The 18,021-nt window shown below is 42.3% G+C and overlaps 1 protein-coding gene and 1 pseudogene across 1 annotated transcript in view; one reads left to right on the forward strand and one right to left on the reverse strand.

Moving 5' to 3' along the window:
- The window catches only part of LOC120897044 (multivesicular body subunit 12B), a 28,205-nt gene extending 11,963 nt beyond the window's left edge, over positions 1–16,242 (forward strand). The window contains exons 2-5 of the mRNA XM_040301652.1: positions 14,989–15,485; positions 15,616–15,751; positions 15,820–15,996; positions 16,082–16,242. Coding sequence (XP_040157586.1) covers positions 15,025–15,485; positions 15,616–15,751; positions 15,820–15,996; positions 16,082–16,201 — 894 coding nt within the window. The 5' untranslated portion in view covers positions 14,989–15,024 and the 3' untranslated portion in view covers positions 16,202–16,242. The remainder of the gene's footprint in view (positions 1–14,988; positions 15,486–15,615; positions 15,752–15,819; positions 15,997–16,081) is intronic.
- Positions 1,152–2,305, reverse strand: LOC120897045 (annotated as a pseudogene).
- Positions 16,243–18,021: the final 1,779 nt, after the last annotated feature.

The following is an 18,021-nucleotide window of genomic DNA, read 5'->3' on the forward strand; positions in this document are numbered from 1 at the left end:
TGCGTGGATTTTGTTTTGCTGTTGTAGAAGCGCCAAAACGAGTCAGGCCACCTGCAGAGGTTACGTTGAATTTTACTCAAATATCTGCCATATCGAAACCTGTTATAGCTGCAGTATAAAGAGTGCGTGTCAAAGTAGATCGAGCGAGATCTTTGGCAGCGGCGCGTTTGGTAGTGACGATAAGCAGCTCTTTTTACACGTTTGAGTCGTTTGAGTGTGCGGTCCGCCCAGGGGGGGTTAGGTTTAGGACGCTGAACTGGGACGCATACAACAAAGGCTTGCAGCATGAAGGACAAGAATGAACATACTGCTTCGTCAAGTGAAATAAAATTGGAACAATGAAAGCTATTGTTAAACATTGATATCATGTCATTCAGTTTCACATAGTCAGCTTTAGCAAAGTTATAACGATAAAATGCGGTTGTCGTCGAGTTTTGTCGAGTCGTCGAATTGCGTCGGGTCGACGAGTTAATACGTATATTGAAGTCAAACGCCGGATGGTAGGAGTCAAGAGGTACAAGCGGAACAACACTTGGAAAGACAGGCGAACACAATTTAGCTGCAGCATTGTTAGCGTAGAGCAGGTCAAGCATGAGTCCGTGCGAATTATTGATGTGATTAAGTTGCACTAATCCGTTAAATTTAAATCCATCCACAAAGGTGTTGTTGGCCAGTGAGCGCGCAGTTGGTTCATAGTGCGTGATTGGTGAGTATGCTGGCGAGGACGAAGGATCAGCTGTGGACCAGCTTATGCTGGGCTGATTGAAATCGCCAATAACAAACAGCAGATCCGAAGGCTTCAGTGTGAGAGTGAAGCTGCTGATACAATCATGTAGAGAGCGAAGAGTCAATATCTCGGAGCTAAGCTGCGGTGGAATGTATACTACCATGACGTACAGATGTGCGTTATTGCAGGCGACGCGCACACAAATATACTCGAGAGAACGATCACGGGAAGGTAATTCTATCGACTCGTATGCGTTAGAAACGGCTAGCAAAACACCACCGTTTGGTAATAGCAGCTTAAATACTCAGCGGTAGCGTTTTCATTGTGGCGGTTGGATAAAGCGGGTATACGGTAAGTCAATTGAGCTGCGTTGTCAGAGCATGAGGCTTGGCGTGTTTGTTGCGTGCAATGAGCGGAACTTCGTCTAGTTGAGAAAAAAGCGATCGATTGTAGACTGGTGTAGGTGCGGAGATGAAGCACGGAGGTTTTGGGGCGGTCCAGAAACAAGTGTTGAGTTGGGTGCTTCCAAGGTATCATTCACCGGGGGGTGACACTGTTGTGATGATGTTGTTTCAGGACCAGGTGGAGTAGACGTGCGTGCGGCTAAACGGTCAGTCGTTGTTGGTGTGCGTGTGGTGTAGCGGTGATCAGTACTAGTAGCTGGTGTGCGTGTAGTAAAGCGGTTTCGGGTGGCTATAGGAGATGAGGTTTGGTGGTCGTGTTGACGGGATTGAAAAAACTCACGTACACCGATACCGACGGGCCAAGTGGATGGTGTGAGTGCCGCATCTCGAAGAATAGCCGGGACTCTCACTTTGAATGAAAGCCAATTCATGCTGTCCACACTAACCCCTCTTCTCAGCAGGCAATACGCTATAACGTCATCGGTGACTAAGCGACGCTTTACAGAAGCGACCACTTGTTCCACAGTGACGGCCGTTGATAAGCGGGATAGGCGGATCCAGATCCTATCTGTGAATGGCTCACGAGGTGCAGCTTGAAGCGGTGATGATAACGGATCGGTTCCCACCAGTTCATGCGGTTGTGTAGGTGCCGGCTGGACGGCAATCGTGGTATTGGTGTAGGCGTTTGGCAATGACGCGGCACAAAGGATGTTACCGCGACTGTTTACAATTCTATTTACACCAGGAGATGCCGAATCCTCGATTACGCGCCTCCGCTTTCTACCAGTAGCCGGTCGAGGATCAGGATTCCGAATGTGAGGCGTGGATGCAGTTTGAAGGAGGGTAAAACCACTGCGAACTTCGGCGACAATAGGCTCAACGAGCTTGCCGATTGCTGCTACAGCTGAGGTGAGGGCGGCTTGGAAACCGACCTGGGCGCCTATTTCTTTTACCGAACGGCATCGCGGATTTTTAAGAATGTTAGTGCAGCTAATGCAGCTCCAGTGCAGGTTGACATTGGACAATACTGCGTCAATCAGCTCGGGGGGCAATTTGCAACATCCGCGGTGGAACGTAGCGTCACAATATGCACAACTGATGATGCAGCCGGTGGCCTCTAGCGGTTCAGCACACGAGAAGCCGCCATCGCGAAATCACGCGTAATCACAGCACAACACTGCTAAGCCGAGCAGGAAAAAACAGCAGGAAACCACAGTTGTGATGCAACTAAACAATTCGCCAAGACGAAGCGATGATGTTAAACAGTTTAATAGTCCGTAGAAAAGGCAACAATGCGATGCGACGCAGAAAACACAAGAAAATTATTGAAAAATCACGGAGCGCGACGGAAATGCGGCCGAACAATTAAACGTCAAACGTCAAACTATACGCTCACTTAGGGTGGGTAGCCCGAGTAGTAAACACCTAGTCCAGTAATCGAGCCTTTGGTTCCATGAGCGAAGTGCAAATCGTGAATTTTTGCGCTGGATTGATTCCAATCGAGCTAACGGACGCGCTGCAGTTGGCCACCATACGATATTTGCATATTCCATCAACGACCGGATAAGTGAGCAATAGAGCGCCTTGGTGCAAGGTATATCGTTAAGCTCGCGAGTCATATTGATAACTAGTCCTAGCATTCTATTGCTGGTGGCTACTACATGATCCAGCTGATCCTTAAATGATAGTTTTGTATCAAGCAAAACACCTAGATCCTTAACACATAGTTTTCGCACCAAGGACTGTCCATCAAGCGCATATTCATACAATGATGGGCAGCGAGAACGACTGAAAGTGATGACTTCACATTTATGTATGCATAGGGATAAAGCATTACGGTTGCACCAACACTGGAACTCATGCAAGGAAGTTTGCAGTCGGGCGTGGTCTTCTGGTTCACGAATAACACGAAAAATTTTCGCGTCATCTGCGTACAGTAGATGATTATCAGCTGGAAGGATCAATGTCGCGTCGTTGATGAAAAGAAGGAACAGCAAAGGACCCAGGTTGCTGCCCTGCGGAACTCCAGAAGATGCATGTACTGGACTTGACATGTACGGGCCTAACTTCACAGAATATTGACGATCTGTAAGGTACGATCTAAGCCACATTATCATAGGGTTTGGGAGACCAAGTAAGTCGAGTTTCGCTAGCAAGATGGAGTGCGATACACTGTCGAATGCTGCCTTGATATCCGTATAAATAGCATCTAGTTGTAAACCGTTATCGATAGATTTATGGCATTTGCTAACAAATTCTAGTAGATTAGTCGTTGTAGATCGCCTGGGTACAAAACCATGTTGATTCACACTAATATAGTTGCAGGCAGAGGCCAACAATGGCTCGTAGATTAGCATTTCGAACACCTTTGCACACACGCTGAGTGAGGTTATGCCAGGATAGTTTACAGCATCATTCTTACAGCCCTTCTTGTAGATGGGTGTCATCCAGGAAGATTTCCAAGTGGCAGGAAAGGTTCCACACCTCAGGGACTCCTTAAAAATCTTCATCAGCGAGGGAGCAAGCGCAGAAGCACACCACTTTAGGATAACGGCCGGTATACCATCTGGGCCAGGGGTATATGAGGATTTGACACGTTTGATGGCAGAGATGATCGTATCGACAGTGATGACTGGTAGCATAGGGAGCAGTGCACCAACAGGTGTGTTAGAGAGAGCATCGGCCACATCTTCTGGACCAGTAGTTTGAGAAGCGAAATTGTCCTTGAAGCGCAAGGCAAACAATTTACACATTTCTGGCAGGGAACAGGCACTGTCACCGTCATAACGTATAATGCTTGGTAGCCCAGCAGATTTTCGTTTTTTGTCCATATAACTCCAAAAGCGCCTAGGGTACTTGCAGAGGGAACGTGCAGTTTGTTTCAAATAACTTCGGTGGCAGGATCTATTATATCGGCGATAGAGAGAATGAACTCTGTTGTAATAAAGACGTGACGTGCTGTTTCGTTCTGCTCGTTGATCAGAATAGGCTTTTCTTTTTTCTTTTTTTAATGCATTTAGTGTGCGATCAGCCCATGGTGGTCCACGACGAGGAATTTTAACAGGAGTGACATATAGCAGATCTCATGAACTCACAAAAAGCCTCTGTGGCATCGTCAATGGTTGAATAGTCCGAACAGTTAAAAGAATTGTCAAAAGATAAAATCAATCGCTCCAATTTTGGAAGGTCAACACGATTATAATTCAGCCTTTTATCAGCATCAATGGCTGTAGCGATCGTAACTGGGGCTACGTTGTCCAAGTCAAAGTCAAGCGGAGGGTGGTGTTCGTCGATAGTAGTAAGGGATATTCACAGACACGTATTGAAGCACATGTAGATGCAGCTGGCCAATTTGCGTAAATTAGGTCAAGTATTCGCCCCGATGAGTTAGTATTGGAGTTAAGCTGGTATAGTGCACTCTGATGCAAACCATCAACGAACTGGACACTGCGCGTGGAGCGTGCATGAGGCTTATAGAAATCAAAAGCAGCTCCATTTTCCTCTGACGCCGATGTCCAGGATAGCGTAGACTGGTTGAAATCACCAATAAGCATGAACCTGTCTCTCGGACCAAGAGTAGTGCAGATATTAGCAACGAAGTCGATCAATGCACTTATTTTCTCCTCATTCATGCTATGGTTAGGAGGCAGGTAGGCAGCGGCAATAAACAAACGGTGGTCGCATAACGGTGGTCGAAGGATTTGCTCGAGCCGTATGCGCAAAATATGGGTGCGCTGCTGTAGTGCGGTTACTTCGGAAAAAATTGAACCAGTGTAGTTTGAAGTGTTTTTGAACGTGACGTGGACGGAAGAGTGGGTGAAGGGAGAGTGCAGTTCATATCGGTTGGAGATTGTTCGGTTTGTGTTCGTGCGGGTTCATGGATATGTGCAGGTGAGTACGGATTATTGTGGGGATTATTGTGTTGGGTACAAGGCTGCTGTGGTGCCGGTGAGTGCTGAGTGCGAGGCTGTAGTGGTGTCAGTGTCTGCTGATTACGGGGTTGTTGAGGTATCGGTGTGTAAGTGTTCGTGCGTTGTGTTCGTGAATGTAGAGATCGCGGCGGGAGTGAAATGAACTCACGCACACCGAGCCCGACCGGCCAGGAGGCTGCGTTAAGTGCCTTACTACGAAGGGCAGCAGGGATTCTGACCTTGAACGATACAGCACTCAATGGGCGAGGAACCGTTCCTGCTTTTAGCAGACTAAAAGCAATTACGTCTGCAGTGTCCAACTGCAAACACACCAACGAGACAACTTGCTCTATGGTGACGGACGCACCCAACCTTGAAAGATGCAGCCATAAATAATCGGTTCTTGGTGATAATGTTCAATTTTTCCAAACGATCGATCTCTTCGTCAACTTTTGAAAATGCAGTAAATGGTACCGGACGCTTTGGTCTGAAAATTGGACGAGCATCCTGTTTCAGGAACAGTTTGACTTTTGTTTTCTTGCACAGACCAAGATGTTCATTGAAAACGTTTGGAAATTCCTCTTTGTATTGCAAAATTGGTGTTTGAAATGATTGAACACGATTGCAAATTGATGAGAGAGGCTGTGATTCTAAACCAAACAATTCGATCCAATCTAATCCGAACAAATTAAAATTGGAATTTTGTGATACAAAGCATGATGCATTTTTCAAAACATCTTTGAACTGAACAGTGCTAGTAAGTTCGCCTATTATGCATGTTTCCAGAAGCAGACCTTGCTGAATGATTAGTAGGTTTAAGTTCTGGTGATCCAAGCTTCAACCATGATTGTTTTGAAATTATGGTTATGTCCGATGCAGTGTCAAATTGCATACGAATGTTTTGGCCTAGTATAATTACTTGTAAAAATTTCCTAAGTGATTTTCCATTTAGCTGTAGAACGGAAAATATTGCATTTGTCTTAGGATTCTTCACGAAGTCCTGCTTTTTTGCTTTTGGTGTAACACAATTGCAGTAACCTTCTTTATGGCCTACTTTGTGGCATGCTTTCCAAAAATGCTTTTGAAACGGGCAAACTTTTGAAAAGTGCATCCCACCGCATTGCCAACATGGTGTTTTAGGAAGTTTTTGATAATCGCTTACCTTAGCCCGTGGATCAGATTGTGATGATAGAGGATGATTCTGTTTGATTGCACAGACTGATATATCTACCGATGTTTTCTTTTCCACAAGCGCAGTGTCGAGTTTCTAGTTTTGAATCCGTTCACATTCGTGTACTAATTTTTCTAGTGTTAATTCAACTCCTTCTTCATCCAGTTTTGCCAGTAACCTCCCGACAGACAAAGAGAACGAAATTTTCTGGCGAGGGGTAGGTAGAAACACGCGGTGGGGGCCCGGCCCAAGATCGGATCCAAAGTCCGTTGTTTTGGGCTCGAAATTAAAAATGGCGGATGGAGCGCTACCACGGAGAGAATGCGCTCTCTTGCTTGCCTTTAAAATACACGAGGCGCTCTCGCTGTAAAAAACGCTCGCTCGCGCTGTTTCATCGTATTTTCCTCATACCCCTTCCTTCCCGTTTCTTTCGGCTTGCGCTGCGCTGAACTGGTACCCCCTCCCACTTGATTCCAGCGAATTGCGCTGCGCTGGACTGACACCCCCTCCCGCTCGTTTCTTTCGTAGCGCGCTGTGCGCTTCCCTTCATTCGGACTTGGTGCACCCGAATCAAAACAAAAACTTGAACACATCAAACTTGGTTTATATTTTATCACTTTTATTGCAAATAAAAGCACATTTAAATACACTGCTTCACACAATCTTGCTTCAAACCACACACATTCATTATATAAAAAAATCGTCGTATTTTAAATAGCCGTCTAACTGCGTGGATCCCGTAGTTGATGTTCAAAACAGCAAAAAAAACATTGAAATAAAGCAGCGCAAATCACACATTTCAGTTTAATGGTGAAAGAAAAGCGCAGCTTCATTTCAATGTGCACAACACTTCAACACTTAGCGAAACTTCGATCGCCCGGGACTTAGGCTAACACGCGCGCAGCCTTTCACGGCGAACGCTTGAGCTGAACTGACGATTTCGTGTGGTGGCAAGAAGGGGAGCGCACAGAGGAACACTCGCTGCACTAGTGCGAGCGAGACACCGATACCCGCATGCCGCTGCGAGAAAACCAAACTGAGCGCGCAGGCTGAAAGTGAACGCACACATTCACACATGTGTAATTGTGTGAGTGCAAAAACTGTGTAGAAACCAAAACACGCTCGCGCCTCCGAGCAATTCCGCGAATTTCCAACCGTCTCCCCATGCTTCTACATGCCCCTCGCCTGAAAGTCGCACACTTTTTCATTCTCATTGCTAGTAGGGATGTCATCTATCGCTGCGACCGAAATTCTCTCAGCAGTAACCGTTGCCGTGGTGGTGGTGTACTCATTGCCTGCTCTTCCGTGCTGAACACGTCAACTTTATCACTGCCGTTCGACACGCTGGAGTCTGTTTGGACAATTGTTAAGCTTCAAAACCTTGCAATCTATATCGGCGCCGTTTACATTCCACCCGATCTGCGTTCTTCCGAAGAAGTCCTTGACGATTTGCATGAGAGTGTTAGTTTCGTTGCTGGCAAACTTAAATCAAATGATCTTATGATGTTACTTGGTGATTTTAATTCACCATCACTCTCCTGGCAACCGTTTGCATCGTGGGTTAATCACTTCATTCCTACTGGTGTATCTCGTGAAAATGTTTCTCTGCTTGATGGAATGTCGGTAAACGGTTTGCTGCAATTATCTGGCATAAAAAATATACGCGGAAGTCAATTGGACAGAAGGTCAATGCTGCCAATGCTATGCTTTCTTGGAGCGCTGCTCCCCCGTCATAGCTTCACCTGTTCCACTCGTCGCGCTAGACAATCATCATCCTGCTCATGAGACAAGTGTGCTCCTTACGCACTCTCGCCCTGCATCCTCTCAACGAATACCTTCGGCTCGTATGTTCAATTTTAGGAAACTGGACTACCAAAAGCTTCATCATATTTTAGCCGGTACCGATTGGTCCTTTACTGATGCGGACTGTGACATAAATCAAGCTGTAGCAGCATTTACTAATGTAATCACTTCCGCCTTCCCTTCCTGCTGTCCTCTCCTATCCTGTCTACCGATCCCGTCTTCGCTCCTTTTCCGTACCATAAACTCCTTCCTACTCCTTCGTGAATAATTGTATACTATAGTCAGTAAGCACTATTGCTGTAACCCAACGTGGCCGAGCAATTAATAAAATAAAAATAAATAAATAAATAAATAAATAAAAAAACTCTCATGTGTTTAGCCTGGATATGATCGTTTTGAGATTTTTTTAGGCCAAATAGTTCTTAATCTTTATTATTCTTCTTATGGCACAACAATCGTTGTCGGTCAAGGCTGGCCTGTACCCAGTGGCGCGTTAAACGGTGGGCGGACTGTGCGGCCGCCAGGGGCCCCGTCCTTGTGGATGTACGACTTCGTATGACAAATAGGGGAAATCGGGAAGGGGTGGTATTGTCCAAAAAGGAACTGGGCCATGTTAATATTAAAATGATGTTTTATCACTAATTACATACAACTTTTTGCGTGAAGACAAGATAAAAAACCGTTACAGCTATATTGAAGCCAAAACTCAAAGGTGGTTTACGGAGCCCCAACGATTATGTGGACTCTTCGATGAAGGGGCCCCGTCGGTAAGGGCCCCCGTCAATAAGAGCCCCGTCAATAAGGGGAACCGTGCATTTGGTGTCTTGGTGTGGATGGTCGGTGCACGAGCTCACCAAATAAAAACGCGGAGACACTTGCTGCTAAAATCCAATGCACGGAACATAGAACAAAACGCTGCGTTTAACCACAAAGAAAACCCGTTTCAACAGCCACAAGCACACATCATACACAGACAAAAATTTAAAGGCCCCTACACAAAATTTCAATACACCGGCTCGTAGCCGGAGAAATTAGCAGGAAAAATTGACACCAAGCTCGCGTCGCTTTAAAAAGCCTAGGAAGGTCGTTTGGTCTACGGTGCTTCAGTGGGTTGAGGTTTCATTCGAGAAATGGTTAAATCGATGTCATTGTGTGCGCTCTTGGCTGGGATGAACCGTCCTGTACTTGTATACGGGGCCCCTGCTACCGCTTTGCGATTGTGTGCCGAAAGCAGACAGCTGTTTCACACGAAAATTGGTATTCACATTCCTGGCCTGGTATAGTGGATTGTGTGTGTCTTTTAATGCAAAAACTAAAATTTTCATTCTTGACCCTAATCGAACACATCAAGTTTGTGGACCGAAGAGAAGGGGAAATGGGAAAGGTTTCAGTAAGAAGGAAGGGGGGAAGGGTATAAAAATACTCAAGGAACCTATCTCGCAAAAACTAAGAACTCGTGCCCCGGCTAACCTTTGGGGCCCCAGTCAAAATTGTGGACTGGACGAAGTGATGGTAGAAAGGCAAGCTATTGAAGGGTTTGGGTCAAAATTGGAAGGGTCGACGGAAAGGAAATATGGATATGAATGATCGCGTAAAATTTGAACTAATTAAGCTGTCGGCAGCGGTCGGCAAAGTCCGGCCCGAGAAAAAATTTAACCGATTTTGATAGATAGGAAGATCCTATTCATTAAAAATAAACTGAACATATTTTAATATGACAGTTCATATCGTTGAACTCTTCCAAATTTGATCACCATAACATGGATTGTCAGACCAATCAATATGGTAAAACTTGAGGAGAAATTAGAAAATAAAACGAATAATTCCATAAAAACCTGACTGTTGATTTTACGAGAACAATGGTTACACACTATTGATTTTTAAGGATGCAAATATTTTCTAGGAGCTTGTTTTTTTAAAGAAATGCGCTATCAATTTGTCTGACCTTGCCTTACTTGTCCGTGGCCTCATAATAATACTGAACGATTGTACGTATGTCTCGATAATTTTTCAGCTGTTAAGGTTTTTGTACCATCTTTAGATATATCCTGAAACAAATTTGCAACATGGAAGGAAGGGTACATTGAGAAGCGATATTGCGATTTTGCTTAATTGTTTGGAACTTTTTATGACTTTTGCACACTATGCTGCTGACTCTTAATTGAAGAATCTTTACAATCAATTTTAGAAATTGTAAGGTAATATAACGAATTTGAAACTTGCTTGGATGATATAATACTTTAAGAAAAACAACAATATAACCAATCGCATTGTTTAATATCATAAACCAGTTATTTTGTGTATTAACTGTAATAATATAATAATGTATGTGTAAAAAATGCATTTTCCTGGCCCTCAACTCTCGATCATTTAGAAAGCAGCTGATCTAAAGCAGTGGTCTCCAGCCTGTGGTCCGCGGATCACTTGAGACAAACATACTGCAATACAGGGTATTTCCAGGTACTTTCGAATGAAAATATTGCTTTTCCCGCGTGCAAGAAATTATCGCTCTGATCGATTGAAAATGAAGTGGCCGCAATTCGAAGCAAGACGGTACTTCAGTATTCATTGTAAAGGTAAACACCAACGTAAAAGCAAAATATTGTTTTCATGTTATGCTCACGATGACGATTTTAAATCAAATCGTCCTTATTATGAAACACGAGCTGGAAACTGTAAAGTAGGAAAGAAAATATCGTTTAGAACCATCGTTCTTGTAAAATAAATAAACAAAAGATAAACGTAACTAGCTTAGCGAAAACGATAACTTTCCGACCTTTAACTTTTTTTGAGTATAAATATAACCAACTCCGATCATGGCAAGTCAGATTTGTTCGGATTGTCAGGATAGGACTAAGCCCATCCATTATCTATCGATTTCTCATTTAATGAGTTTACTTATGTCCTCCTACCCAAGGTAAACCCTCTAAACTCCAACGTCCTAAAGGATCGCCTAGACCAGCAGTGTCAAACTCATCTTATCAGAGGGCCGCTAGTACAAATTTTCAGTGATTCGCGGGCCGCAAAGTTGAGAATGGAAAATATACCCCAATGTTTATGTAAAATACTTTTTTAGATTTTTACAATTTTTGTCTTTTTGTACTCCTCGCTTCTTATCTGGAATCGTTTGTTATGTACAAATTCGCGATGTTATTTTTATATGTGCTCTTTTTTATATGAGAAAATTTTTTAATGTACTTTCAATGTTATTATTAAAATAGAACATTTTTCATTACTCGCGTTCTCTTACGGCAGTTCTGCTAGAAAATATCTGTCAAACACACTTTTTCACTGAAGTAGGAGAAGTCTAGCAGCCTACAGTGATTCTTTTTCAAACAATCCGAGCTATCCATCACTGGATGAATAACAAAAATATTTTCTTGCAATTTTTTGACAGATCAAGAGAAAAATTGTAATAACACGTGTTTAAACATTATGTTTCGCTAATTTCCAAGTTCCAAGTGTTCTGGTGATATATTCATTTCTTATAACAAGAACCCGTATTTTACGAATAACTTTTTTTTTTAAATTACGATAATTTTATCTCACAAAGAGTCGTGGTGTGTGATCCCATACAGAACGGCAAATCAGTTTTGACACTTGAAGGGAGATGATTTGCGAATTGAGGATTTGAGGACTGTGTGAGCTTATCTATTAATAAGCTTTGTATTGCAGGGCATAGGCATTTCGATTATTTTTATCCTTAATCTAAATCCTTTAGGCTTAAGCGTAATCATATCATTTTGGTTTTGATATTTGGGGAGGTTGGAAATTACATTAATTCGTCTTGCAGAATGTTGGGTACAAATAATTCCAACTTGGCTACAATATTTTTTTTTAACATTTATGGTGGCATGATTATGACAAAAAACAGAAAACAGAAAAACAGAAAAAATAGAAACATTCGGAGCCGAATGAATCCTTTACTCGGCAGTCGGGGGCATGAAGATTGTCAAATTCGGCGGGACAACCGATGACTCCAACGGTTCCGAATGGCTCTAAACGGCTCTATAGGCTTCGGACGGCACCGAACGGAACTGTTGGTTTCACTGGTTTCACAATCACTAGTTGTTGAAAAATTTCCTAGTGTGTGTATCAAGTTATTTTCATTCCTTTTTCGTTTGTAGACAGTTGACGCAAAAATTTTTTCCATACAGAATGTGCAATCGAGTGTGCTCAAAATTATGCTAATATTCAGAATTTAATCGAAACATAATACGACTGAGCTTGCATTCGATTCAATGATTCTTAAGGGTCTCGATTGATATGTACCTTTGTGTAGAATAAGTTTATGAGATGTTATGGGTACATTCATGTTAGCTTCGAAAAATATACCAACAGAAGGATTGTTCTTCTCTTGAAAATTTAATACACTTTGACAAATAGTAATAACAGATTTATGGTTTGCAGTGCTTTTAGCATTTCTCAAAATATTCTCGCGGGCCGCATTTAGAATCGTGTTCGTGTTGTCAGTATCCGCATGCGGCCCGTGGGCCGCCAGTTTGACATACCTGGTCTAGACGATCAAGTGTCGAAAGTCCGCTTCGAAACCGTATCCACGTTACCCAAAAATTTGAACATACCACAAATCTTTTCTGATATTACTGATTGTTTAGTCATTGATATCAATTAAAAATTGGCGAAAAAAAGGAATTGAAATTGGTGTTTTTATAGATGCGTAGGGTGGCAGTCCATTCTGCTCATGTTCATGTCTGTTTCATAAAGTTTTATTATTATTATTATTATTTATTAATCTTCAACGGGCCGTATGGCCTAATTAAGATGTAACAGTTCAATAAAAAAAATACATAGCAAAAACAAGATTTGCATCGCAATTCACTGCGGCCACGGCAAAAGCCGGAGACGTTCCTTGAAGCACTGAGTTGAGATGTCGAAGTCGAAGCAATCCGAGACAGTGTTGAAGACAGCCGACATGCGGAACATAGGGTCTGACCGACCAGCACTGGAACGGGGTTGAGCGAGCCGTAGAGTTTCTCTAGACCTAAGTGTTCGGGATGGTGCATAGATATCGACTCGATGCAACAATGGCGATGAGTCGATAGAGCCATTTAGCAATCCAGCGATGAAAGAACACTGTGCATTGCGTCTTCTAACCGAAAGAGGTTCAAGGCCTAGAAGACGGCACCGCGCAGCATACGGAGGAAGATTATTGCGATCCTGCCAGGGAAGTAGGCGTAGGGCATATCTCGTGAGCTTACGTTGAATCGCCTCAAGTCGAGCAATTGAAGAAGCGGTAGTTGGGCTCCAGACTACGCACGAATATTCCAGAACCGAACGAACGATACAGTTGTACACAGCTTTGATGCACATGGGGTTGCGGAATTCATTAGTTGTCCGGATAACCACGCCAAGTAATTGATTTCCTCTGGCTACAACGTCATCGATATGCTGTTTAAAGTTCAAACTAGAGTCAAGCAGAACGCCCAGGTCTTTGGCATGATTCTGTCGATTAACTGCAGTGCCGTCCATGAAGTAGGTCCCAGTCACTGGGCTCCTGCATCGACTAAAAGACACACAGTAGCATTTCTCGATGCAGATAGTCAGTCCATTACGCTTGCACCACGAACAGAAAATTTCGATGCAGTCTTGCAGGAATGTACAATCACCTGTGTTGTTAATAGGCGCAAAAATTTTTGCGTCGTCGGCAAACAGACTGATACTGTCGGGAGGTAAAGCGAGGGTAACATCGTTGATAAACAATATGAAGAGAAGCGGGCCAATGTTGCTTCCTTGTGGCACACCCGAGCTGCTGACTATTTCTTTGGACATGTGCTTTTCAATTTTCACGATGTATGTGCGATTAATTAGGTACGACTTAAGCCACTGTACGAGCGGGCTGGGAACTCCTAGCTTATCGAGTTTAGCGAGAAGAATTGCGTGCGGAAGAGAGTCGAATGCTGCTTTTAGATCTGTATAAATTGCATCGACTTGAGCTCCGGCATCAGTTTAACTAGTGCAATAGGTTACAAATTCAACCAGGTTCGTGGTAGTCGACTTTTTTGGCACGAATCCATGTTGATACGGACTTAGGTAGCTGCGGCATGCATGTAGCAGATTTTTGTATATCACTAGTTCGAACACCTTGGCAATGGCACACAAGGATGTAATACCCCGGTAGTTGATGGCATCTGTCCTGTCGCCCTTTTTGTAAATAGGAACCATCCAAGATTTCCTCCATGCTTTGGGAAAGTAGCCATTGGCTAGCGATGCATTGAACAATTTTGCAAGGATAGGTGCTACTGTCGTTTGACAGCGTTTCAGCACGGATGTAAACTACATTCTACATTCTACTACATTATACAGATGTAAACTGTATTTTGTCGAAACAAGTTTGTTGATTTGGTATGCACTCACGGTTACCACGAAATTTCAACAAGAACAGCAAAGTGGTGTGAAGGTTTTTCTCAACCAAAACGTTAATCCCGCAAGCCGAATACGCACCTCAAATTTTATCGGGGTGTCTGTAACAGTTACCAAATCAAGTTTTTGTTTATCACGAGCAAGCGGGCATCGTATTATGTTTTCTTTTAAGGCTCAGACATGTCGTTTTGACAGAATATATAGCTGCATTTTCAGTAATTTATTTTATTGATATTCAATGAAACGACAAAACCATGTATTACTCAATAGATTTCAGTAAAAAATGTAACTGCAGCAAACTTAGAAAATTTGCAGTGTATGATTTGTACACCATTTCCCCCCCCCCCCCCCCCATACCCTAACGCCTAGGGCCTCGGAGAGGCTTGACCCGCCACTGCCTGTACCACTTATGGGGTTGGCTTTCAGTGACTTATGGGTTATCCCACATAGCAGGATAGTCAGTCCTACGTAAGGCGGTGGTCTATTTGGAGCTTGAACCCATGACGGGCATATTGTTAAGTCGTACAAGTTGGCGACTGCACTACGAAACCGGCTAATGTAAAATATACTTTGTTTTCTAATATTTTTCAGCTGAGACCATCACTCTTCAAATGTAGCAAGGTTGCAATGATGAAATCCAGTACCTCACATCAAAAAAACATCCTTAATACAGTTATCTGTGTTTTGCCTGACAATCGTCCCGTCACGTCATTACAGTTGGTTGAAGAATTTGAAAAATGCCCTACAAATTTTCAACCTATTAATAAAACGTATGACCAGGACCAAGATGCCGATTTATGGCGCGAAAAAATGTTAATCGGCAAACGGACAACACGATATTTGTGTCAATCCAAATCAGAAGGGTTACCTGGTTACATAGTAGAGACACTAAAAATAATAAACGAAAAGGAAATTATTCCAGAGGGATTTTCGCAGCTAACGAGAACAGCCGACACAGAACAAAAAGCATGGCGTAAAAAACAACTTGTGTATCGATTAACTAAAAAAAGCTCAGCAAAGCAAGCGGTAACAGATATTATTTTATGTTCAAGGATGCGTCAGGCACCGGACGGATTTACACTAGCTGGGTATGCTTGCACTTTCTATTATAACAAATCTTGTTTAATCTTGTTTATGGCTTCAATGTATCATTTCTCTAACAGTTTATAATTATAAAAAATATTTCATTTAATAAGAAAAAATACAAAACCATTACAGTGATATAAACGGTATTTTGGTGTGCTTCAAAAAGTCACCGGTTCCTCATCGACCATCTCCAAGTATTCCATCGCGAAACATAAATGACCTGGAAAAGACAATAGAAAATCTGAAGTTACAAGTAAATTGTAACAATGTAAGCAAACGTAGATGAGCTATACGTAATGTTAAACTTGTATTCACTTAATATAATGTACATTGCAGGCCCTATTTCAATCTCAAGACTATGAATACGTGCAGCTGTCATCATCGTATAAGCTTTCACCGAAACGAGCTGCTCCTAAACCACTTATGTATTCAACCGGAACAATGTATGTTCACACTGACGTTGAAGGTGTTCCATTTTTGTTAAATCCTGGTCTTAAACAATATAATACACATGTAAGTAAACATCATTTTTCAAGCATCGGTTCAACAACGGTGAATGGTAGCTATTATGATAATAATATTATGGTTTTCATTTTAGGTTCCAATAAAATATGATGTAACAGGAGTACAATTACAGTACGATTTTCAGTTAGAAAGACAAGTGCTATGCACAACAAAATCGCAAAACGACCAAGTAACAAATCCATTTTTTCAATGAAGCTATGAAATAAAATAGGTTATATTATTTTTTTACATGAAGCTTTTGCTAAGTTTTTGGGTTCTATTGAACGAAAGCAAATTTTAGAATTTTATGAAATATTTTTCTACATTTCAAGCTGATTTGATTTTTTTCGTAGTATTTAAATTAATTTTCAACAATGAAAATGTTAAAGTATGTAAATGAAGTTGGTTCATCAAATTGACATCAAGAATAATTTTATTGAGTCATTATTTTATAGCTATCAAAAGCTGTATAGCTGTATCATTGACAGCATCCACTGAACAAATGTATCATGCCTCCAAATTGGATATCACATTAGATTTCAAACATTTTATTGGTAGAAGTTACTCTCCATACTCAATCTAACATTATGTGCTATCATACGATACGATTTTTTGAGCACAAATCGTTTCTAACCTCGAATCACTGCTGAAAAAAAGTATTGAAAGATTGCTAGTAACATATCCGTAATTATCAGTAACAAGCGGGTGTTTTTGCTTCTCGATTTCACCTTAGTGATTCCTACAAAGTGATTTAAGCAGAAATCGTTGTTTATGATAATTGCAAACCTGATATGTGATATTAATATATAAGTTGACAGTTGACAGTTGTCTGCTAAGCGCACGTGCTCACTTCACTCTTCGTAAAAATTTTATTTGCTTGTGTTATCTAAATTTATTTTTGATTTTCTTCTGGTTTATCGTGACCATTAACTGTATCCTGCGATCCTGACACCATTTGCTCCTGTGATCCGTTCCTGTTACTGGTGCAAATCTACGGATATTTCCCGCGTCCCTGGCGTATACATCCAATCCGCAGCTATAATCGAAGAAGTTTGTTATGCCTGTTCGGTGCCACTTGAATCACTTGTTGATGGTATCTCATGCTCATACTGTGATGGCCTTCACCACATTACGTGCACTAATTTGCCCTTGACGGTGATCGAAGAGGTAAGACGGACAGCCTCTCTTCATTGGAGTTGCACCGGGTGTACGAGCGCGATCGCTAACCCAGATAGTAAGGCAATCAAGGGAACGGGTAATGCAGGTTGGTTTTCAGGCGGCGCTCTTTGCCGCTCTTGAGGTAATGAAAACTACCCTAGTTCCGCCGGTGGTGTATGAGATTCGCGAGGGCTTTGCCGCAATAGGTGCGGTACACCAAGCTCTCAGCTTGTGCTCCAATGCATTGCCCTTCCGAGTGGTAAGCGCAGAAGATTGTTCCGAGACGTTGTTGCATGCACGGAAGCCATTGTTGTTAATAATGTTCCTGCACCAGCTATCACAAACACTAATAATACTTACCAAAACAGTCATCCTTCACTACCACCAATAATTACTGGAACCGATAACACCACCACATTGATAGCAACTAGACCTGATTATATATGGCTGCACTTGTAGAAGCTTTCCACATCCGTCACCGTGGAACAGGTAGCGGAGATGGTAAAATCGCAGCTAAAGCTTGCTTCAGATAGAATTGGAACATAGACAATTGCCTGTATCTCAGTAATTCATTATTGAAATTAAGATCTTTTTTTATGCCAATGTAGTGTTTTCTTCATACTTTTAAGGAAAAATACTTATAAAACTATTTTTCACGGTTTCGAAGGAATTCTCGAATTTTTCCTGTAACACGGCTCATTTGGTGGCGCACATCTTTTTCGTCCATCGTTTTAGCTATCTTATTCCACCAGGTCGTCATCTGATTGATGTCTTTGACAACCTTTCCCTTTGCCTTGAGTCTCCTCTTCATGATTGCCCAGTATTTCTCAATAGGGCGGAACTGGGGGCAGTTGGGTGGGTTAAGGTTTTTCGGAA

This window comes from Anopheles arabiensis, chromosome 2 (genome assembly GCF_016920715.1).
Source record: "Anopheles arabiensis isolate DONGOLA chromosome 2, AaraD3, whole genome shotgun sequence".
NCBI lineage: Eukaryota > Metazoa > Arthropoda > Insecta > Diptera > Culicidae > Anopheles > Anopheles arabiensis.